This window comes from Octopus bimaculoides, chromosome 2 (genome assembly GCF_001194135.2).
Source record: "Octopus bimaculoides isolate UCB-OBI-ISO-001 chromosome 2, ASM119413v2, whole genome shotgun sequence".
NCBI classification, from domain to species: domain Eukaryota; kingdom Metazoa; phylum Mollusca; class Cephalopoda; order Octopoda; family Octopodidae; genus Octopus; species Octopus bimaculoides.
In genome coordinates, this window is record NC_068982.1 from 99,824,195 (window position 1) to 99,850,897 (window position 26,703).

At 32.6% G+C, this 26,703-nt stretch overlaps 1 protein-coding gene across 6 annotated transcripts in view; it reads right to left on the reverse strand.

The window, feature by feature from the left end:
* Window positions 1–26,703, reverse strand: part of LOC106868823 (dematin) — a 154,568-nt gene that overhangs the window by 81,981 nt on the left and 45,884 nt on the right. For 5 of the 6 annotated variants that reach the window (XM_014914247.2, XM_014914245.2, XM_014914248.2 and 2 more), the window contains exon 2: window positions 13,268–13,729. In XM_014914247.2, the coding sequence (XP_014769733.1) occupies window positions 13,268–13,729 (462 nt within the window). Of the gene's footprint in view, window positions 1–7,987; window positions 8,213–13,267; window positions 13,730–26,703 lie in introns of those variants that run through there. The other variant, XM_014914249.2, reaches the window with a different exon arrangement.

Genomic DNA, 26,703 nt, shown 5'->3' on the forward strand with positions numbered 1-26,703 from the left:
GAAAAATAAAACAAGTGCAGAGAGGACACTGCAGACGTGGTTTTGCAAGCAAGTGAACTCTACTAAAGTGTGCTGTGCAGTGCATGGGAATAAATCAGTAATTGTTGACATAGTAACACTTACACAAAATTGGCTATAATGGAAATTGATGAAACAATTGTAAATAATGTAGTAAAAGGAATTTGTTGACTCTATTCTTTGGTCCTATTTTATATATATATATATATATATATATATGATTGTGCAGTGACAGGAGAATGCAAGATTTCAGTTATATTGTAGTTCATATGATTCAAAGTAGACTGAAGATAACTATGCTATAAATGTTGATAGTACATTGTCTCATTAATCTTGAATTATAGCATCAAAATTCTTTTGCAACAAGTCTAAACATGTTTACACATACAGCATCTTATGATTTACACATTGTTTTGGAGGCTCCTGAAATATTTTATTATTATAAGTTTGGCAAGTTTAATGTTACAGCTAGTTTTGCCTAATATGTATATCATGAATTTTATAGCTCTGACAGTTTTTACTCTTATCAACTAATCTATGATAAAGTGTATTCACTGCCATGCAAGTATCAAAAACACTGATAAGACTCTGGGGAGTTATAATATTTCAGTAAGCAAAATTGAAACCATTTCAAATGCTTTTCATCATTGTCACTCCACCCCTACCCCACGACTACCACCACCACTATCATTATCATTAATGGAACATGCTAAAAGGAATTAACAAACAGCTTTAATATTGGTTTCAAATTTTGGCACAAGGCCAGTAATTTATGGGAATGGGTAAGTTAATTACATCAACCCGTGTTCTACTGGTACTTAATTTATCAATCCTGAAAGGTAAAGTCAAGCTCAGTGGAATTTGAGAAATGGTCTGTGTTATTGTTTTCATCCCTTCAATATAAATTGTAGCGTAAAGATATTCCTTAACCCTAGATCAGTCCAGACTGAACAATCGTTCCTTTTTTATGATGAGGTACAATTTGAGGGAGTTTACTTACTATTTCTAGCAAGTCAAGCAACCACACAGAGGCTCCTTTGTTGGTTCAAAGAGTGTCACAAGCTGGTAGGCATAGTGACATGTTGAGATAAAATTTCTAACAGTATTTAGTTTTAACTACCTACATTTTGAGTTCAAATCCCAACAATGTCAACTACACTTTCATCTTTCGATGACAGAGTGTCAATAAAATATGTACCAGTAATACACCAGTGTCAATTCAATCAACTGTTATTACTTCTTTTAAAGAATTAGTGCTTAAGTGAGAGATCGATATTGATTTTAAATAAATAACATTTTTTTTTTTAACAAAAAATTGCTAGTTAACTTTTGAAGCTCCAAATGTAAAGTGTGTCTTGAGTCCCAGGATTCATAGTCTGTCTCAGGGTTACTTATTTACAACTGAGTGGGCTGGAGCAATGTAAAATGAAATGGTTTGCTCAAGAACACAAGACATTACCTAGCCCAGGAATAGAGAACATGATCTTGTAATCTTGTGTACAACAGGTTAACCACTAGGCCATATGCCTTCAAAGGTTCTAAAAGAGAGGACACAAATTCCTTGGGTTATATAAAGTAGTATTGGTTTAAGGTACCAGTAACTTAAGTAGCTTTTTCAAATGTCAAGTGCTGGGAGTTGGGTTGGAGTATTCAAGAATGTAATTTTGACTCATTCTTTTTTATTTTTTTCAATGTTCTTTCTTGCTGTAATGTATTAATGAAACAAATGAAAACACGTGAAAGAAGAAATATTTATTTACAGAGTACATTGAATTTGCCTTATGTGTCAGTAATATAATGGATGGTGTGGGGTATGGTGGCCAAGTAGCTAACATGTTAGGCTTATGACTTAAATATCACAGGTTAAAATCTTATGATATATACCATGTCATGGAAGTGACTCAACTACAAAATAGGTATCAGTTCCACACTATAGGAATAATTGGTTTTAGGAGAATCAAGTTATATTGCAGCTAAAATATCCAAATGTTTAAACTCAATTAACTAACATGAACATCATTGAATTAACTTCTATTTTTGATGTTGACATATTTTAGACTTTTCTGCTATTCAGTATCAACCTAAAGCATTTTTATAATGTGTCATCTCATAATGAAGGTGTCATGTTCACAGTTTTATCCTAACTACATGGTTTGATTTTTCGTTTTCCTTCTTTTTCGAGTGGGGTGGGGGGCAGCTATTTTCCACAGTATTAAGAAAATAATACAAATGGTTCCCTCTGGCAGCTGTCATTAATACAAGGGAGATAAACATCCCCTCATAACATGAGGCAGGATTAGTAATTTGAAATTAAGGAATACAAAGAAGAACATGCATAGGGTTCATATATTGAATGTTTTTATCTACTAAGAAGTGTGTAAATGGTGTGATGAACTTTCAATGCTGTGTCTACAATCCAGTTTCATTTCCTTATTGTAGGAATTTTCACTTATCTTATATCAGTAATAGACTCAAAACTTCTGATTAATAAACATTCCACTGAAGTAAAAAGGAGATAATCTTCCTATTGATGAATACTGATAATTATAGTAGAGCAGGAAATACGGGTATTTGATAATAAACTACCCTTTTTGTCTTCTAATTTCTGTAATAATTCATAATTCCTGTTCACCTAAAATCACAAGTATTAAAAGCCCCTGTCTAGTACATGCATTAGTGTAAGTAGTTACATTAACATATCAAACTAATGTATGTATAAGACAAGATAAATCAGTACCAATAATAATTTATAGTTAATATTACTGGCTGCTGTGAAACATTTGTTCTAATAATTCATGCACTAAATTAAGTGAGAACTGGGAAAGATGTAAAATATATTAGAATTATGGGGAGAATATTTGAAAGAGAGAGAGAGAGGGGGGAGGGAGGGAGAGAAACAAAGAGGAAAAGGAACAGAGATAGAAAGAAAGAATGGAAATGTGTAAGAGGTGTAATGATATAGGACTATAGAGAGAAATGAGTTGGAGCCAATCTATTGGGTGTAGAACATGCATGTAAAAATGGAACACAAGTATGTTGGCAGAGCAGTTGGGCATTAGTCAGCACGTATGTAAAAGGGACAACAGCACTGGCATAGACAGGTTATGGAAAATGGAGAGAGAGAAACAACTGAGTGGAAGGTGCTAACTGTGGAAGGACCAGAACAAATTCCACAAAGCATTTTTATGTGATGGTGCCACATAAGTAGTTTGTGTTAGGAAGAGCATCCAGCTCTGGAAACAACATTAAAACAGACAATGAGACTTGATGTGACTCCTAGCCTTACCAGCTCCTGCCAAACCATTCAACCCATACCAGCATGGAAAACGGATGTTAAATGATGACGATAGTGATTCTGTCCAATGTTCTAACAATTCTAACAACCCACCTGGATTGGTACTTGTTTTTTATTAACCTGAGAACATAAAGAATTAGAACAAATGCTGCAAAGAATTTTATCAAGCACTCTAACAATTCAACTAATCCATGCTGACTGCTCTTTCACACACATACACACTCACAGATGTATACATACAACTGTTCCATGTGACCCAAGAATAGCTGACTAACTTACTTAACAGAAACTGGAGAGAAACACTCATCATACCAGCAGAAATGTTACAAAAACTCCAACAACATGGACAGGAAAACACATTACATTTCACTTAGAAGGAGAGGTCTCCACAATTCAGGAAAATACCTGATTGAAAAGGAGGTAAAGAACTCTCTAATGCGACAGAAATTTTCATCTGTACTATAACTATATCATAAGCAGCTGCCTGCAAGGTATTACTTTCTCATTAGACATAGAATTTTGTAGCCAAAACTATAAAGTTACCTGCAGGAAAAATTTTCCTGACAATCATATAGAAGGCATACCAGAACTAGAATGTATTCACACTTGAAAGTAAGAAATGCTGATGAAAGATTAAAAAAAAAAGTAACCCAGTGCAAACACAACAGACTTTCTATTATATGATGGGACAGGGAAAAAAAGTCATGCACTGTTGTGGAGGTTAGCTGTCAGCAGATATGAATGTCTTATCTGAAGTTGCAGAAAAAGAGAATATCTAGGGTAAATTAATCTATAGCCAAGCTACAGCACTTGTATCAAGGCTGTAGATTCTAATTTCTATCATCATAAGTAAATTGGGCTATGAAGCAACAGATTTTCATAAATGCTCAGAGTTTTCCAAGAAAGAATAAAGTAAACTGGTTCACATCAACCAAATCCAATCAATTAGCAATACAGTGTAGATTTGTAAAACATTCTTGATTTGAGCTTCTTAGATTGAACATATATACACACTCACTTATGTTAATATGGTATACACACATATATAGAGTAATCACATATACAGTCATGTACTAAAGAGACAGAGACATCTTTACATCAATTACAAACATATCAACAAATATACACAAATATATGCACACACTAACTCATTCACAGATTCACAAATGCCTTGAACTCCTTTGATTCAAAACAAAAGGGCTTTGTTTGTAACTAGCTTCAATTCAGCAAAGAACTTAAATAAATTACAAAAACAGAAAGACAGACATACATACAAGAGGAGGTGGGGTTTTTTATAGAGATAACACATAAAAGAAATGTGGAAGTTACTAGGATTACATTAACTCCTTATAGAGGAAATACTTTTAATAATACAGAATATTTCACATGAACATTTTATTTTTAGAATATGTGATTAAGGTAATAAACTGACAACTTGTAAATCACAAGTTCATATCCTGTAGTAGTTTTTACACAGTATTTTTGAGAGGGTAGGGCAATTATATTCTATTTTTTCCTACTTATCTTAGTTTACTTTACATGGAAGTTTAGTACCAGTTTGTCTAGAGGTTAATCTATGATAGAGTATCTCATCCAGAAGTAACTATGGTTATCATGAGTCAGTCTATGTTACAGAATCCAAGTAAAGATAAACTTTGGACATATGAGTCAACTATGACTAACTTCTATTACAAGAGAGTCTTTACAAAGTCAACCAAGTTGCAAGAAATAGCAATTAAATTACCTTCAAATCATACCCTACTGATTTAATAAAGTAACGATACAATGGAAATGTAATCTTAGCCTGAAAAAAAAAAGACAATATGGTCACTTCTGCAATACCTTTGATCATAAATTTGCTACATCAGGCCTGACCTAAATGCCAGTTTATGTTATTTTCTCCTCAGCTATTAACTGAAACTAAAGTGGGTTCCTCACCCCTCATCACAAAGGAATCTTTAAATACTTCTGGGAGTGAAAACAATAGAGATCTAAACACATTGGCTTTTTTTTTTAGATAAACAGAATACATAAAACAAAACAAAAAAAGGAAATGATGATAAAGCAAGTGAACTTTGAGCAAGATAACAGTGTAAAATGAAACTCCCACTTTCAATGTTAAACTGATATTATACAAGATTTTTATTTTCATTTAATTTCATTTACAAGATAAGAAAGGTCAACTAAACAGAGACCACAAAATACACGTAAGATACACTACACATCACATTTTACAAATAAAAATAGTAACACTGCCATTTCAATATAATCTCTTACAAACTCTCTTTCTCTAGTTCTGTATTTTATATCATTCCTATCACTGTCATTAAAGTTTAATTTGCATGCTAGCATGGAAAGGTTGGATGAATCTGCTACATAGTATAACATCATTTGTCAAGATTCTTTTTGAGCAGACATGGAAATTGGCAGAGTCATTAGAGCAGCAGGTGATATGCTTTGTGGTATTCATCCCAGTTTCTTGTATTCTGCATTCAAATGTTGCCAAAATCAACTTTGACTTTTTGTAAAAGTACTATTCCAGGTGAAGTGGTGAAATTGTTAGACCATAAGAAGCTTTGAAACATTTGTTCCATCTCTTTACATTGTAAGTTCAAATTCTCACATGGTAGACTTAATTAGTCCCCCAGTTTAACACTACCACCCAATCTTTGAGCATCTTTTGCAGACACTATTTTGTTGTAAGCATTCAGGCAAGATCTCTGGTTTGAAGATACCTTTCTCCTTTCCCTCCACCAGTACCAAAGATTCTGTAAAGGGTCTTGGACACTACTTTCACTCCTAACCAAGCAATGAAAAAATTTTAGAGATCTAACCTCACCATTTTGCAAAAGGTACATCTACTGAAGAGAAATATCAAGGTATTCTCAAGTTTTTCTTCCTTGGTTCTCTGCAATGGATACATCTTTCCAAAATATAAACAAGGCCCTCTCAAGAATATAAAAGTTCATGCAAAACAAGATTGTGATAACTACTGATAAACAAGCTAAAAAAATTCAGAAATAATTACATAAAGATATTTTTCACTCTACATTTTTGTGTTCTCTGTATCTTTTCTAAAGTACACAGTGTTGTTGTAGAGAATACCCAGTCAACTTTACTTCAATAGATTTATGTTCTAGAAGTAACTGATCACAGAATCATGTGATCAGCATTCAAGGCATAGTTATATCCTATTTATAGTGTAGGTAAGTACACTGTCTTAATATTTCAGACTTGTACAAGTAGTCTCCATTTCAAAGACAGTAAAGAGATTGTTGAAGATTTGGCTATGTAGAAGCTTCACTGCTACTTTTAAGTGAACATATGTTGGACAAGCTGGCAAAATACAAAACAACACACCTCACCATGTATTTGTGTAAGGCTCTATTTTACTGAGGTCTCATCAAACTTCCTTACTCTACAAACCAAATGTTTATCAGTCTGTCTCTATTCCAGTCACTTTCCATTAATATCAAAGAAAAGATTTTCTACCATTTCCAAAATACTATATGCCAACAGAAATACAGGAATTGGACAAACTTTGAAATCAAACTGGTCTGATAAAATTTACTTTAAGCTATGTGAACTTCCATATTATTAACAGAGTTAGAAAACAAACAAGAATTTAATTTAGATTTCACTTCTTTCCAGTGATGGAAAAACAAGTGTAGAAAGGTAAATGAGTGGTTTATTTCTTTAAACAGGATGTTCTTTTTACAGAAAACAAATATGAAAATTGAAAACAAGGCGGAAGACTACCATGTAAATATCTGCAAACAAGCATTCTGTCTGGCAGAATATATATAGACAGAGTGGAACAGAGTTTGAGTTGAGCGTTTCAAAACAAGGATTTCAAACACTGGCACAAGGCCATGAATTTCTGGAAAGAGGTGTAGTCAATTTAACCAACCCAATTTTATTACTGGTACTCATCAAACTTAGAAAGATGAAAAATAAAGTCAAAATGGTATAAATACAGCAAAGCATATTGTCCGGGACTCACCTATTCAGCTTTTCAAAATAATGGTTGCAGATATAGTAACCATAAAGCATAAACTAATTATATTTTCATACTGGCATATACAGTTGACCCAATTGAGACTATAGCTATTTGTGAATAAATTCAAGTACAGAAGATGTGCTGAGAAGCTTCTATCCCAAAAAGAATGTTGATAACATTCAGTTGGAATGTTATAGCAACAATACTGCATTTCTTTCTGTTTTAGTTTTTGATCTTATTTCTTTTATATTTATATATAAAGGAAGAACTCTTCTGTACATAAAACAAGAGAAAGTTACTCTGAATAGAACGTAGAAAATATTTCAGTATTTTTTAATAAATAATTATGATGAAGAATGTAACAGGGGGGTGGAGACTGACATAAATACAGGCACACACGTTAGATGCACGTGTGGGAACACAAATAGTGAAGCATTTAAAGATGCTACTGTACTACAAACGAAACACAAAATATTTCAACAACCTAAATTTTCCTTTTATAGTACAAGATTATTTTGAGAAAATGTTTTATATAGATTACTATTCTGGCAACAGGTAAACAGACAAATACAAATGCCCGTTGGTTAATCTAGCCATGTAATGTAATTTAAATACATTGAGAAAGGAAAAGAAATTTAAACCTAAATACAAGGTTTAGATATTGAAATATTTACCTGTCATCTGAGGTGATTTAAAAGGATTTCTCATCAGACTTACAGTAAATGTATTCCTCACAGTAAAGCATTAAATGAACTCTATCACCAAAGATAGTAGGAGAAGAAAGACTGTGTATGAGAAAGAGGCCAAACAGTGTAAAGCCAGAAAGCTTTGTAATCACAGCGGTAATGAGACTTCTAACTATTTATGAAATGGGTTGGATTTCTGTCAAACTATCAAGTAACTCAAAACACAGGTAGAAGTAAAGGTAGAGGGAGGACAGAAAATGTAAGCTAGGAATGAGTGCACTGGGTTTCATTGATAAGTACCTTAGTAATAAGGTAAAAAAATTATATGCCACATGCTCTTTCAATATATGCTACTAGTTAGTAACTGGCATTGAGGAGAAAATATGCAAAAATTCAGATACACAGGACAAATAACAGTTAAAAGTGATTATACATTCTAATATAATCATAAAAGCTAAGCTATTCACCCTCAGATAGAAATAACTATATATATGCATATAAGTGTATTGTGTGTGTGTGTGTGTGTGTGTACAAGTGCACATGCATGCATACAGGTTAATTACTTTAAACAATATTTCAAGGTGAGTTGAAGAGATTACAATTTAAGAAGGTTATATACTTTTAATACGTTTTTAAAATCTTAAAAATGTTTAACACTCAATTTTAAAAGACTTGAACATACTTCAATTTTTTTTTTCTATACAAGTACAAATCTAATATTTTGTTTGGGAGAGTTGAGTAGAGTTGATAAAATCAGGTATCAGTGTATAACTGGTATTAATTATTCCTTAAAGCAATGTTTCTCATAGGAAGGATCCAGATCCCTCTAAGAGGGAACAGATGAATTGCCTACCATGTTTAGTAAATGAGAGAGATTTTAACTTCATAAAACTAGTGCAGTACCATGGCAAAGATAGAAGAATTACATAACTGCAAGCTTTATTTTGTTTTTATATTAATAAAGAAGGAAGACGACAAAAGATTCCATTAACATTTGTTGGGAATGCTGGGCTTTGTGAATTTGAGAACTACAACCTTAAAGCCAGCCTTGGAAGCATTTGAAATTAGAACATTGAGAAAATAAAACTACGTGAAGAAATAATGAAGTAATGGTAAAAATGTCTGGCACTATTGACGGTCAAAAGGTATCACTTTTTAATTACATAAATTTCATGTTTCTTCCATCAACTTAGATTAAGTTCACTTATGATGTCTTCTTCAGACAACCAAACCATGAATGTAGGTATCACAGTAGGTAAAATACTACCATAGTTTTATGTACAAACTTGTATGTAAGACCCTTTTAAGTTGTGTTTAAAATACCAGCTTGAAACACAATATATATATCTGTTTAGTAATGGCACATTTGAATATGGTTTGACAACAGAGCTACTAAAATGTGGCATAAACAAATATAGTGTAACAACCTAGAAAGTTTAAATTAATTTAATAGACTTCTTGCAAAAAGTAGGGATGTGTAAAGCTGAATTCTTAAACCATTAACATGATACAAAAATTATATAAAAAGTATAAAATTAAAGTGAAATTATATCACAGGTCTTTCACACCAAAACCCACTATACAGATATGCCAATGCTATAGTATGTGGTCTAAGACACATAGTTAAGAAAATGTGATAAAGTAAAGTGCATTTAACTGGTTGGCAAGAAAGTTACCAAGATATATATAACTTGATAAACATTAATAGATGCACTTATATATATATATATATATATAAACTATTTTTCTCTCTCATTCCACACAACTACTGCATACTGGAGATTACCAACAAGTGTTTCTTCTCTAAGGTAATTCATTACCTGTAACAAGTTAGATTAGAGAGGGATGATTTGACAACCTGGAGAATAGTAACAGAGAATAAAGACTCACCAGCTCCTTGAGAATGTTTCATTAAGATCCTCATTGTAATGTATGACTTTGTGGTGCAAACTAGTGAAAATTAATTCTAACATTGACATGTGCACTCAATTCCGGTATTGCAACTTGGTTAAGCTTTACATTGTTTTTGATATTATTCCAACCAAAAATGCACAACTGCATCTGCATTCTCAAGGTCAAAACAAGCTACTAAGTACAGCTATTTAACAATGGCAGGATGCTATCTGATATTAACTTAGCAGGAAACTAGAAACATTATAATAAGAGAAATTATTTGTAATTATTGGCCCAAGAAAGGTGTGTATAATTGCATCCACTTTAGACTGGATAGTCTTGAACAAGACGCTAATCAATTTCTTTTGACTTGTTTGTCAGACAATACAAAGAACTTTGAGCTATTCGGTCTTGACAGGTCACTCTAGCAAGCAATCTTATAAAATTCTGGACCTATTCACCTAAACAAGATCATTAAAACCAAGCAAAAGATTGGCCAACCACATATATACTTAGAATAAATAAGCTCATAGAAAAATTTCAGATTTTGGTTGCTCAACCTGCTACAAACAGCCTAATCTCCCTCAAATTACACCCTAACATCTCAAAACATGGAAGATATATTGGATAATATGACCTCTGATATACAAAAAGACGGGTTGGTCATGGCTAGAATGCCTTTGGTCATAAGTTTGCCAATCAGGGCTGACCTGAGAATATACAGTAACAACTAGTTGGCTTAGCAGAGAAAACATTTAATTTATTTTAATGTAATTTGTAAAACATTTCTATAAAATATTATAACATGAAAAAAGATGATAGAAATCTATTTTCAGACCAGAAAATATTGATTTTGAAGTATTTGATTTATCCAGTTTGGAGATAATGTAGGAGACATTATTTGGAAGGCAAAATGACATAAAATATGTTTTACTTTATTCATAGGTTAACAAAATAGTAAAATATTTATTTTATCCTTATCCATATTCTTTCATTTCTCGTTAAACCAATTGATTATATAGAATTCAGAATACTTTCTTTTTTATTCTTGTATTTTATCTCAGAGATTTGTCTATGAGCTTATTCTAAATCCTTCCTTAGGCTAGCCAGACTATTTCTGCAATAAATTAATACTCAGTTTGCATTACTTGCTCACATCATTTTAATACTTTATTCTTCCCATTTGATCACATCACTTAGATTGTCTTTCACTTCTTTCTTTCAAGCTAACACGAGTTAAACTTCTGCTAATATAGATATTTGCTGAAACTGTTGTTGTATAATATTTTTCAACTTGAATGCTTTTCTTAATGCAAACCACTCTGTTAAGCAACTGATGGAGTAGCTATTTTCAGCCTGGTTAAGTGAGGTCAGTAATGTGACTTGTCTAAAGCTACTATCCTTCAATGATGGTACAGCTTCAATAAGAAAGGCAATTTGGGTGAAAGTGATGTATCCAAGAGGCATACTTAGCAGCTATCTTAGTAATAGTAGACAAGCTAGCTGAGCAGATACACACACCGACAGTACATACAACCTTACATACACCAATACACACACAAGTACACATATATCACTTACTTCATAGCTACACATAAAGCACTACGTATTCAAGAACATACTCGCATATACCACCTTAAACACAACTACACATACACCATTCACACTTCTACCACCACATACACCACTATACAATTATATACACACTATTACACATGCAAATACTCATATTTTATTACTCATACAAGTATATATACATACACTATTTTACACGCAACTATATATGCACTATTGTATACACCACTACATATACAAAACTACATATATACCATTACATACACCACTATACCACATACAACATGTGCACCACTACAAGCCAATGACAAGGCTTTTATGTGATCACTAAACTTAATACTACACTTCACAGTTTTATGGAAAAAAAAAAAAGGAAGAAGCACATTGGACAAGGATGGCCATAGTTGGGATCACTTTCAATATGGGTTTGCTCAATAGAGCTGACAAAGGGCTGAACAACAACACACACCACTCTACATATATATACATGCCATTAAGCATCCTACAATATATTTGAGACCATTATACACTCTACTACACACACAACCGAAAGTCATCACACCCACCAGAGATGCTAGAAAATGGATACTTGTAAAGAAAATATGAAACTTGAGTGCAAGTGTACTATTAGGGTATTTTGAAGACCGTGTGTGTGTGTGCGTGTGAAAGAGAGAGAGAAGAGAGACCACACCATGTGCACACAATAAGTCTAGATTCAGCTTGCCTGCTAAAACGGCATACTTTGCCAAATTCAATATAGTTTAACATGAGTTGCCTATCTCAGTGAATGAAGCTCTACAATCATTGCTATTGACTATCAGAAACATCATTTGAAATCATAAAATTCAGCTCAATGATCCAGCAATTCACCACTCAACCATTGTGGCTCTTATTTGTGTTAACTTTTCTTCAAAAGTTTCGCCCCCTCTTCTTGGGTTGTATCATATTCGCTTTACTGTTTCATAATACTATTTCACTGCAGACACAATAAATCACACACCATCACCATTTATATCATACTGGAACAGAGAACAAAACTCCTGATAACACACATACATACTCATACAAATGTTTCCTTTCTTTTGACATTCCAAAAAGGCCTTTCTTTTTACAAACAATAGTGCTTTTCTGAAAGTTCTGTGGGGTGAAAGGTTTGCAAATAGCCTGACTTATCATTTAAACTGGGAGGAGTTAGTTAGTTGGCTTACAATAGAGATATGCCAGTTGGACTTGTCCTATTAACTTTCAGCACTTCAATTCATAACACAGAATTTAATCCAGTAGCATAATAGATAACACACAAATACATCATTGAATACATTTGTTTTTGATAGTAGTTGTTAAGGTTATACTAATTCAAAGATTAAATTGTACCTTTATCAATAGATCCCTATAATCATATGTCATATGCCCCAACCAGTTTTTTAACTGAAATGATTCTTGATTCTCTACCAACAGCTGCTTAAACCAATATATATTATTGAAGTTCAATGTACTAGAGTACAGGGAAATAAAGAGACATTTAATACTAATCACAAGAATAAAGATTAAGGAAGGACTATTATGTCAAGAGAATTACTTGTGAAAATTAAGTGAGAAAATATTAGAAAAAAATGGGAAATAATGAAAACCAAGTAGATCAGGAAGAGAGAGAAAGGAACTGGCCAATATAGATTTAACTAAGGAGAGAATAACTGGCAAGAGATTAAAAGACACGCCCATTCAAAGAACTCACACACTGAAGTGTACAAAAATAAGTTACATGATGATGTTAATGAGGGTTAGAAGTGATATACTTACTGAGTGGTGGAGTTGTTCCTTCCATCATACCATTTGCAGTTGCAGGAGTAGAAGCTGCCCGTGGCTTTGATATATGGTTGTTTTCAATGTCATTGACTATTAGAGGAGTTAGAGGAACAGAATGATCAAAATTAGGCTGGGATTCTGACTTGGGGTGGGGAGTGGATTCATGAGGTTCGGATTTCTGTGATTGTTTATCACAAACGGTTTCCTCTTTTTGTAACTTAACAGGGGATATAATTTGCTCAGTCTCCACGCCTGATAACGATTTGTCTTTGGCTAAATCATTATTAGGATCAGTGGCTGGAAATGCTTTAGCTGGCTGTTCATTTGCCGGAGTAGTTTCTCTGCTTGCAGAGCCTATAGAACGATTAGAAGAGCGTTTTGAAGATCTTTCTAAGTAATCCCTTGACTGTGTCTCATTTTCTCCATTTACATCTTTTGCTTTACTTTGCTTTTGACCTGAAAATAAAATTGCATAAGACTGTTGTATTTATCTTTTCACAATTTAAAAAAAAAAAACAATTTTAAAGTTTATAACAGATCTTACATAACAATATCTTAATATAACTTTTCTCTTATTTAAATTCTTTTTTTTTTTTTGCAAAATTTATAACATAAAAAAATAATGATTAAATAAGCATGAATTAAGAATAACAGAATCAAGCATCTAATTCAAAAATCCAATTCATTAGTTGAAACAATGTAATTCCAGGAATCAGTAGTCCAAGAGCTTTGCATAATTTAGCTATGATGCTACTCATTGCAGTGAAAAATAATTTTCACTTTCACTTGAAGCACCATTTCTTTGAAAATAATAGAATTCCAGGCAAAAACAAAGCTTTAACTTAAGGTGGGAAGCCTGGAAGAATTGTCTCTAAGTATCAGAGATGACTGACTGACAGAAACCAGAAAGAAAAAAAAAAGATTTCAGCTCTAAATAATTTTGGAATGATAACTGCAGATGAATGAGACTGCAAAACTTCACTTTGTTTATTGAAACCAATTAATTCAAACTTAATTATGTCAGTTTAAAAATATGTATTTCCATTGTTTTTTTAAATTTATGAGAAAGACAAAAATCAAAGAAACACTAGTTTAAGGTGTTAATCAGATTGAGAATCCTTTTAAACATGAATAACTCATTTAAGTGGGATCAGTGTATCATGAAGGGAGGCTTATTTGCATTTAGTTAAGCTGGGTAGATTAATTTTACCTCACGTGAGGAGAGTTACATGCATTTAGCTAAGCTAGGTAGATTCATTTAACCTTAGATGAAGGAGAGTTACTTGCATTTAGCTGAACTAGCAAGATTAAATTAATAACAAGCATATTTTATCTTAAATAAGTAGGAAATAACAGTTTATACCTTTCATATGAACATTAGTAATCTATGGAATATAGAAAGAGTGGTATAAGCAACTCAGAACTTGACTTTATTCTTAAATTCTATTTTATATCTGTTGTGATAAATGAATAAACTTTACAAATTTTTAATTTCTTAAATCAATTTTTGCTTTTGTCCACAAAATCAGTTTAATATTTAGGAAAAAATATCAGTGAATATTCTGGAAATTATTTGTACACAACTATATCAACACTTTGACTCTTTTGTACTTAAAAACTCACTTCTTCCAATTATCTTCAGAAATTGTCCCTGTGTTTTTGCAGTGCCAATTAAGAATAATTTTGGGAAAGATGCATAGCAAGTTATGACTCCAGAATGTAGAAAGCACTGCTAATGGCCATTAGGAAATCTTAAAGAATTGCAGGCTTCAAATAGAAACTTTAAGCTTTTTCTTGGCTGACTCAGAATATTTTTTTAACTTTCAGATGTTTTGCTTTCACCACCTTGCAGAGCACAGTACTTTAGCACCAACTTTTGGATCAGCTTGCAGGGTAGAAGCTGTGCACTGTAAATGCTTCTTCATCATCTCCACCACCACCAACACCGCCATCATTGCTGCACCACCACTGCCACAACTACTGCTGTTGCTGCTGCCATTACCACCATCAAATTACATCATAGTAATTCCTAATTTTTGGTTTTAGACTTTTATTAAATACTGTTAACTTATTTAAACACAGAGTAAGTTCCCAAAGTTACATGAATTATCTTGCATTTTGGGGGATGCTATTTGTCCTGGTTTATACAAAACTACCAAAACTTTTTAATTGTTATTTCTCCACTAAAAACAAAATGGCTAAATACTTCGAAAATCACTGAATATTCTGGGACTTAGTTTCACTCAAAGATATTATACCTACCACCAAACACATCAAGATTCATCTTTACTTAAGTAAGGCTCCTCTTTACTTAACAGACTTCTTTCAATCAATTTTAGAAAATGTTCCTATTTTTATTTCAAAACATGTTTGTTCAACCCAAGGGAATATAAAACAATGAACATAAAAATGAACCTACTACACCAAATAAATAAGTATATGAATAAACAAGCACAAATGGCTTCTTCAGTTTTTGTAATGTTTCCTACTGTATGGAGCTTGGTTATATTTAATCTAAACTGACATACTTTTACTGAATGTTGAGCAGTTGTTTTTCATTAAAAATTACCACATAATTTTATAATTTATAAACTGACATGAACTGATAACTGAGTTTTCCTACTTGAAGCCAAGAATTCTTGCAACTCCTCTTAAAAAGTTACAAATCTCAACTCTTGAAATATATCATTTGTGTATGTATATGTGTACTCTGTAATTTGGGTAAAAATTGCTGTCTTTAGATTTATTCTAGAGTATGTAGTGCAATTACTTTATGAATTTCCAAATATAAACCAACTTGTCAGGATGTACTTATAAATATTTGTGTGTGTGTGTGTGTGTGTGTGTGTGTGTGTATGTATGTGTGTATGTGCACATGCATGTGTTTCCATGTACAGGAATGGATAATTTAAATAATGTTGCTCAAAGAAACAAACAAGATATCTTTTATACCTCATTGTAATAATTGCATACTTTGAATGAAAAACAAAAGAAAACAGAACAGAATTCTTCATAAGAAAAAAATAATTCCAGATGTTAACAGAATATCATTTTATAATTGTACAGATAAATAAGGGTTTATAATATAAATTTAAGGTTTCTAATGCTTATACTGGTCAGTCTGTTTCTTCCATTATTCAAACTTATGGAATCAATTGGACTTTTTCCAAAACTCTGTGGAAGAGAGCCAAGTTTTGTTCAAGTACTGCCAGAAGTAACTAGTTTACACCTTTTTTTGTGATTGCTTTTTTTTTTATTTTTTAAAATTTCTAAAGAAAGACTTTATGTTACTTCAATACAACAGAAAATATGTGGCATGAAGCATTTGGAGAAGATTCAAAAATTTAAATTTACAGGACATAAGAACACTTTCAATTTTATTCCTAAGTAAATAAATAAAATAATTTAGCTTAATCAACTCAAAGACAATGCCCCAACATGGCTTTAGCCATGGTGACTAAAGCTAAAGAACTAAAGACATATATTTTACAATTCCTTAGTAGTAAGTTCTATGTTGGAAGTGACAATTATAAAGAGATACTACAGGTTACCTATTACCTATATAATGGTACATAAAACGTTGCTATGATGCACTAAATACAATGAAACTATCATCATCTGCTAACTTGGTATACTGCCAGGTATGTTCTCATCATTACTATACTTATGACTTGTAAAAGCAACATCTGGCTTGATGGAATTTATATTAAACTCCAAGTGTCATATGTGAAGTCTTGAAACGAAGAACTCATATTTCATTGTTTCAAATCTGCAGAAATGATTTATAAAACAAAAATATGAGAATATAAAGAAAAAGCCAAAATTAAATACAAACTTTTTCTCACGCAGAAATTATATTTACACACATGCACTATTTGTCCTATGTAACATGACCATATTATCCAAACTAAAGTTTCATTCAATATCCATTTGTTTGAATGTATACTTCAGTAGATGGAGAATATATATATATGAGGGTGAGTCATCAACTATCTGCAATGCACATACATTTACTTCTTGTGAGAAGACTAGTCCTTGTGATGCAAGTTTAAACTTGAAACACCAATTAAATTGTTGTTATTGCCCATTAAGCACAGTCACTTCTTTTTCTGCTAGCTCTCGAGAAGTGCAACATTCATAAATCCTGTAGGATGAAAGTGTATCACTGGCAAAAATCCATTGAAGTGTGCAGAAATAGTGCTTTGCCATGACAAATTGTGTACAAATAGATTGAAAAGTTCAAAAATTGATCACTGGTGATCCTCTTCTTCAGTGCATCAAAAAGTGGAATGGCCATGGTTAATGTAATAATAAACTTAATTAACAACTCAAGTTCAAATCTGCACAGTAGTGACTAGAAAGAAACCATGACTAGCAATGCATAGACAACTAATTCTCCTACCAAGAGGAAAAAGTGCATAAGTGATTGTGGATTATAAATGACTCACCCTCATATAAATGAAATTTTGCAAGCATGGAAAAATGGACATTAAATGATGACGATATGTGCATATTTACATGTATGTCTATGTATGTATATATGAGGGGATGTTGAAAAGTGCCTGGCTTTAGGTAAATGAAAATACAGGAGGATCAGTTAATTATGATTTTATCCAACATATTCCCCTCTAAGATTAACACACTTATTGCACTGGTCCTTCAGTTTTTCTAAGTCCTGTAAAAGAACTCAGACGGTTGGACCTCCAGCCAAGCTTTTCGCGATACCCTTAAAACTTTTCAGGAACTTTTCAGTACATGTTATGTATAACATGTTAAGGCACCTTTTTGCATTTTGAAATCACAAATATATACTATATAAACATTATCAAACTTACAAAGTGTTTTGACAACTATGGGTGGTACTTTTCCATTCTTCAAAAAAAAAAAAAAATACATGGAAGACACACATATATACAAATACATACAAAGAAGACCTACATATACAAGAACACACACACACACACACACACACACACACACACACACACACACATACAGACATACACACATACATATATACATACATAAGCAAACACACATGCTCAGAATGTTTCAGCTGCTTTAAGACATTTGAAAAGTTGAAAATAAGCAAATAAAAATTAGAGGCATTGTTTTGCCATAGAATCTTCTGTTACACTGGAACTGTCAGTTCCAGGGAAGAGATTACTACTACTAGTGTTCTACTATATCAGTGGTATAGAAAATCAAATCATTGACCTATAAAACTCAGCCTCATTTCTGAAGAATATTTTCACAGAAGAAATCACATCTATTTGGTTGCATATTTTAACAAGATACAGATATCAGTTCGTTTTTATTTATCTACCAAAGTATGGAAGCCTCTACATGGGTTGTTCGAACCACATGAAACACCAGCTAAATGTACCTCGAATTTCATTGTACAATGTACAGAAAAAACAAACATTAAAAAATGACCAAATGAAGGCAGAAAGAGTTAATTAAGAAAAGACAGTATTTAATACTTTCTAAATAAAATGGGTTGGAATATCTCTGATCATAGATCTACTCAATCAGAACTGACCTGAGGTCGAACAACAACATTTACTATGTTGAATTCCGGCACAATAAGCAACAGATTCAAGTCTAGGTTGTCAAATTGCTAATTTTCTAGACGTTAGGTAATTTCCATTCTTTTCATTTTATTTTGTGCCAGTATTGTTAGTGCTATTGTGCTCCAAAATCATATATTTTAACAAATTAACTAATGGTTTCTGATAGCTAAAGTAGCTGACATTTGCAATGTCTTCTATTACTGTAGACAAGAAAAGAAAACCCTGTAAGTCCAAACGGTTGTTAATGGAACACCTATACATGACTGAAAAAAGCATTCTCTTTATAATCCTTGCAAGTTAAGACAAAACTCACACTGCCTCTAATACCAATTCCCCTTAAAATCACACCCTGCTATCTTAATTTAGGAAAGACATGGGAAAATGTAGTACTACATATACACACACATATGTTTCTGCCAATAATAATGATCGCTAGCATAGGAAGAAGGTCACAAATTTTGGGATAAGAGTTTAACCAATTAGGTATCAAAACCAGTACCTGATTGGTATTCATTTCATCAATTCCAGAAGAATAAATTGCAAAACTGACATTGGCACATTTGAACTCAGAACTGAGAGAGACCTAACTAAATCCTGCATGGTATTACGTCTGTTACTTGACTGATTTTTGCCATTCACTAACCCTTTTATAATATTAATTTCTTTCACTAATACGAGATCACATATTTGGAGAGGGATGTACTGATTAAATCATCTCAAACAGTACCTCATAAGGCATGTCAAAGTTGGCTCAGGCAGAATATAACTACATACCACATGGCATTTTCTTCAAACAAAGCATGAAGCTCTATAATTTTTAAAGGAGAAGGTTACTCAAGATAAGATCAGGAAATCAAAAACCCACAACCACACTCCCCTCTGAATGTATAGTCTTCCAGCTCCAACCATTGATGGATTTACTCTTCTTTTAATCCATACCAAATTCATCACTTTTCACCCAACTTTCATTAAATTTGCTGGAGTGCACAGCTTTTTTTACCTACTCTGACCTTCAACCCCCAAGTGATACTTATTAAGTGATGAGCAATTCACAGGAAAGATAATAAAGAATTTTCTTCCTAGCTTTTTCTGTTTTAGCTTACTATACAACCTCCTAGCCAAAACAAATAGAAAATTGGTCTGAAACTCTTAGTCCTAGGAAGACAGCAGTATGGCCTTCACGGTAAACTCAGTTTTTTTTTTTTTTCCACAATTAAATTAATCCCTGTATTTGACTGGTATTTATTTTAGAAGCTAGAGAAGGATGAACAGCAAAGTTAACTTCTCACTACAACTGTAGAAGAGCTTGAACCAATGAAGGTGTCTCTATAAAGTCACTTGATTTGCTATGAGTATCAGCCAAATACTTTCATAAAATACTTAAAAAGTGAAGGACACATTGGTGATTGCAGTCCTAGATGAACGAAAAGACAGGTAGGTCACAGCTGAAATGCCTTTGATAACAAGTCTACCTAAACAGTTCTTAAATGACAATACTGTCTGAACATTAGTGGCAGACAGAATGACAAAAACATGCAGGCAATAATAATTACTGAAGTAATTACTTTATGCAGACACACATAGATGAAACAAACAGGAGCAAACACCAAATATCAGAATTATTAATATCAGTCAATCAGTGATTAATTCAACTGACTTTAAGCAAGAAGGGGCAATGAAAGTTGTGAGATATGTGTCTTCCTCAAGAACAGTATTGATGTAGCCAGAAAGAAAATTGTGTCCTACACTTAGTTTAGCAAAAGAGCTTACATAAATATTCAGTCTCAAGGATGTAGGCATGGCTGTGTAGATGGATTCAGGTATGACTGAACTTCAGAGAAAAAACTAACGAAACCATTGCTTTTGAACAAAAACGCCTAGCGGTATTTGGTCTATCCAAGCAAGACACTTTCTTGCCCTTTCCACCATCAGAAATTCAATGAACCAGTGTCTGCCTTGTTGGAAACTAATAATCAACAATGCTTATTGTTCACAAAATATGGTATAAATAATTGAGTTAAAGATATCCAGCATCAAAGTCTGCCTTCTTTATTTGATATTGAGCACAATAAACAGTATTTATCAGTGGATGGGAGGTTGTAATGAAGTTCATAAAAGGGTTAAATAGAAGATGTTTCATGAATATTTCAAGCAAGAGTGGTTTGGTGTATGTGCAATATTTTGGCCAGAGTCTAGAATAAAATCCAAGCTACAGACTTAATTATTCAAGACCTTATTTTCATATAACACTAGAAAAATTATCTATTACTAAATTTGTATCTTATGTTTTGAAAAATGTAAATTCTTAGGAGTCTTGAGATTTTTGTAACATGGATATGTGATAAGAAGTTTGCATTGCAACCACATGGTTCCAGATTCCATCTCTATTTCTTGAACTGACTAACAGATTGATTAATGTCTCTTGTGAGTGAAAATTAGTTTGCAGATACTGTGCTACATGATTTTTCATGCTGGCATGAGTTGGATAGGTTATTTGCATGCACATGCATGGTGTGTGTGTGTGGGGGGGGGTCGTAATTATATATTCCAATGTAAATACTTTTTGTTATTAAATGCCTGTAAAATGAATGCAACTCAGATCAACTTAGCTATTCAATAAATAGATATTGATAAAAAGAGCACCAGATTACTAAGGTTGATAAACTTAACTAAAAACCCTTGAAGACAGTTAGTTCCCTAGTGTAGCCAATGATTGAAACAAGTAAAGCTTGTTATAATCCATCTTCATTAAAAGCACTGTACCACATCAGCTATGACTTTGTTTTTCAGCCGTGTTATTAAAGTGCAAGATTACTGTGAACATATGGTTACAGTGCTTAAACATGACTACTACAGTCATTATGTATCTCTTGGGCAAGGAGTATAATATTGTTTATTTCAGCTGTCCAACAGAAAAAGCCAAGCCCCACATCTACTTTATGGTATAGTTAGAATTAGAAAGAGAATTTTGTTATTATTTTACATTTATTTTTTCCATACTATGATGATGAACAGCTGGGTTATTTTTATTGAAGCATTTTATTTTTTATTATGTACCTTTTTAATTTTTCACAGCCAGAAGTTCTTTACATCCCAACCATTCAACTATGAAATGGGATTAGGTTCTATTTATGACACTCACATAAACTGGAGCATGAAAAACTTTGTGCCTTATTCAGGGGCCACATTGCACAGACCCTGGCAATATATAGTATATAGCCTTGATAGAACAACCATTGAAACCATTATGAGAACCGACCCACTTCTTGCTTTGAAAGAATGAGATATTTTTAAAAGTTAGTAAGTAAAGGAGGGGCAGTGACATCAGTAGACTCTCCCAAATTGACGAGACTGATGCTGCTGATATCCAGCATTAACATCTGCAAAATAAACATGAACAAAAAGAAAATGAGGGGAGTGTCTGGAGTGATGGATTGCAACTGACTAAACTCCATTAACCTTTGAGCATTTAAACTGGCCGTATCTGGCCCAAATATTTTAGCTGCTTTGTGCTTAAACCAGTCAGATCTGGCATCTCACACTTATTCCATAATGTCATTCTAAAAATAAGCAATCATATTGTTGAAATTTCAAAGCTATGAGATAATACATGATTAATTCAAAACACTGTGAATAAATAAGTATTGTATTTGACAGAATAATCAAAATGCTAAAGGGTTAAACAAACCCAAAGACCAGGTGATGATCTTCACCAAAGACATAAAACAACTACTTTGTCAAAGACATTTCCACTTAATTGCTTATTATATCCCAATTCCAATACTTATCTGCTTTCATCAATAAAAAAAATCACTTAATTAACTGAACTGCTACTGGACTGAGTGCTAATTCTTAATACATCCAAGGAACATAAACAAAGTGGTCATGGAGGACAAACACAAAAACACACACAAACACACACACATACAATGGCCTTCCTTCAGTTTCTATCTATCAAATCCACTCAACCTAGAGTTATAGTGGAAGACACTTGCTCAAGTGCCATGCAGTGAAAATGAACCAGGAACCATGTGGTTGGACAGTAAACCTCTTACCACACAGCCATGCCTGTTCAGAACCAGCATAAGTTGTCTTCCTATGTTTTTTTTTTTTGGGGGGGGGGGGGGGATTAAATATGAACCAGTAATGCAATTGAACTAATTCAGTGGATTATACTCAATCTTTGTTAATTATTTAATGAAAGGATTAGTGTGATATTGTGATGTGGTAGGAAGTTCTCTACAAATGAAAATCAGTTCTACCTAGGAATCAAGACGTTGCTAATGTAAATAAGAAGGTTACAGATTTCACCATTTCTTAATTCCTCTCTTCAAACTTCAATCTTTACTCATTTGCAAATATACATATATATATACTTCTGATAATATATATGTTTATATATATATATTATCAGAAGTATAACCACTAACAACAATGAATATCACAAAATGCTTTTTCTAAGTTAAAAAGAGATAAAAGCTATAATATAGAATAAGAAATAAATCATTGAAGATATAATATAAATGCTAACTCATGCAAATATAATAAAACAAAAACAAAAGAAATGAGGGTAGCTACAAAAAAAAAATAATGGTCCCCTGAAGATATATATTTTAAAAAAGAAAATATACACATTCCTGACAGTGCCTGGAGTGTAAAATTCTTATCTGTTGTATGAATCCTTGTAGGCCACCTAATCTCAAAGACTACCTCCCTATTCCATTGCTTGAAAGAACATTCCTGGCACATTCAACATAGAAACAGTTTATATATTTATTTGTTCACGTGAAGAACTTCTTCACTGTCAGAAATATCAGCAAGGATTTACCAAACTAATAAGTCATCTTATTTACTAGATCAGCAGTTCCAGTTCTTTCAAGACTCAAGTAATTCTCTAAGGAAATGGAGTTTGTTTACCATTTATATTAAACACTGACAGATCATGATCTTTTTTTTCCCACCCCACAGAACAATTGTTTGTACAATATTTGAAGGAGAAGTTCTACGCTTAAATGATAATTATTTATTTAGACTATCACAACACAGCATAATTTTCTGAAATACTTATCACTTAGCCAAGAAAATTTTCAGATTTCATTTGTTTTTACTTGTTTTTTTTATTATTTCATTTAAAAAGGAAGGGTATTGCCCTTAAGCCTGTCAGATCCTTCTAAACCAAGAGATCAGGGAATGTAAAGATGTTTAATGAGATTAACCCTTTTGATACTAACCTGCCCCAAGACCACCCCTGGGTCTATGGTACAAACTCCATTTTAAAATGATCTAAATTAAAAACTTCAATCAAAATTTCCTGTTAATTTCTATTCCAAACACCAGCTTAAAAATGACTAAGCTATTTTACTAAATTCTTCACTATTTTCAAAATCAAATGAAATGAAGACAGTCTGTTTCAACAGAAGTATGGTAATGAATGGGTTAATGTTCATCTTGATTTCTTATCAATAAATGGCTGAAGGGAAAACATGACCAAGGCGATCTATATGATTAAAGTTCTGGAGAATGATTGAGAAAGCCTCTTCTATGCAGTTTAGCAGGATAAGAAACAACATGGATGAAAGAGTTTTACTGTATTCAGTGGAGTCTGCATACAATCAACAAATTTATTTTCTGCCAATTGCCAAAATAATGATCAGTCCTAATTATGGAATTCCAGACATCCATTTCATAAACTGAAGCCAAAAATGATAAAGATGAAAGAATGAGAGAGAATTTTTCATCATCTGAAATCAATATTTTAATAATGATTCTTTCAAAAATAGGTAAAAGCCTATTTTAATAAGATAATTAGAATTGGCCCCACAAATAAAATAGGTAATTATTTCAGTAACATAGGCAGATTTCAATTAAAGACTGTAAAGTGTGTAAGAGAACTTAACAGAACACTAGGACTCCTGCAATCATAATTATCTTTCATTTTATTTTTTTTTTTCTGGCCAGGTGAAGAGAAGATTAATTGATTAAATCAACCTTAGTATATATCTTACTTGATACTTTAGAGGTGATGCAAGGCAAACACGAATACAACAGCTAAGATGGACATGTTAAATACTGTAAGGGCTTCCCAGTCTTTTTCTATGAATGAAATTTTTACTTTGTTTTGTTTACCTAAGCTATCAGACACTTTATCCACCTTTTATTACTGGCACTTGTACATAATGACCAAATTAACCCAGTAGTATTTGAATACTGAAGTGTTATGTTTTGAATTAAACAGTAAAACATTATAAAAACTATAGTAGCAGTAGTAGTAGTAGTAGTAGTAGTAGTAGTAGTAGTACCAAACTACATACACTTACAACCTTCTCCCCCTTCTAGCACACACACACACACACACACATGCATGCGCGCACGCACAAACAAATAATCATCAGATAAAGAAGATATATATATGAATGTGTATATTTCTGGGAATGGTGCCAAAACTTGAGATTTATCATAAACATCTAATATGGAAATTTAAACACAAACACACAGCACAAAAAGATAAAAATCAAAAGACAATATAAAAAAAAAAAAATAATGGTTTCTAATTTCAGCACAAATCTAGCAAATGTGAGGAGAGAGAGTAAGTTGATTAAATCAAATCTCAGTATTGAACTAATATGTTATTTTATTGACCCCCAAAAGGATAAAAAAAAAAAAAAAAAATTGACCTTGGCATGATTTGAACCAAAAGAGCCAGAACAAATACCAGAAGGTATTTTGTCCAACACTCTACAAACTGTCGATCTACCATCCTACAACAACAACCATTATTAATAATAGTTGTTCTTAACACAGGCACAAGGCAAGCAAATTTTGAGGGAAAGCATAAATTGACTACATTGACACATGTACTTTATTAATACTTAATCGTATCAACCCTGGAGAAATGAAAGGCAAAGTTGATCTCGGTAAGATTTGAACTTCAAACATAAAGAGGACATAGCAGAAGGCATTTTGTCAAACACTCTACCAATTCACAGCCTAACAACAGCAGCAGCAACAATGTTTTCTTTTATTCGCCACATGAAGGGGTCAATACATGAACAGGTTACAGAAAGTGAAAGGTAATATTAACACCCATCTCACCTGTGGCACTCATGCCCTACCAGTGGGGCATAGGTTACTTCAGAATGGGACATAAGTAACTGGTGCATAAAGCTAAAACTAAAATTCCAATTAGAACTTTTGTTTATATATATGTTTTATGTTTATTAATTTAATTTTTTTTTTGTTTTATTGAGGTTAAACAATTTTCTTGGTTGAAGGAGATAACTAAAAGTACTGATATTTCTCGTAAAACGGGGTAGATAATACAATCTTTTAATGGGGTTATATTCCAAGATCAAATCCTATCAAGGTTAGCTTTGCCTATCATCCCTCTGACATTGATAAAATAAAGTACTAGTCAAGTACAGGGATCAATGGTTTTGACCAAACCCCACTCCACAAAATTGCAGGCCTTGTGCCTAAATAATCGTTGATACCATTATTTCTTGCATACAAACAAGGCCTGAGATTAAAGGGGACAAGAGCAGTCAAGAGTACAATAGATGGATTCATACCCTGCAGATATAGATGATTGGTTGGTCCAATCAACTACATCTATATTCACATCAAATTAATGTGATAAAGTCAAAAGAAATAACTATAGCAGTAATAGTAATTGTGCTGAGAGATATCTCGGGTGATAAATATTGCAAATTAAGAATAGTTGTATTCTACAGGGAATGTGTATTCCACAAGAACTCAATTAATTATTTAAATTGGGAGTTACATGTATGCATATATGTGTATATGCATATATATATATATATATATATATATATATATATATATATACACACACACACA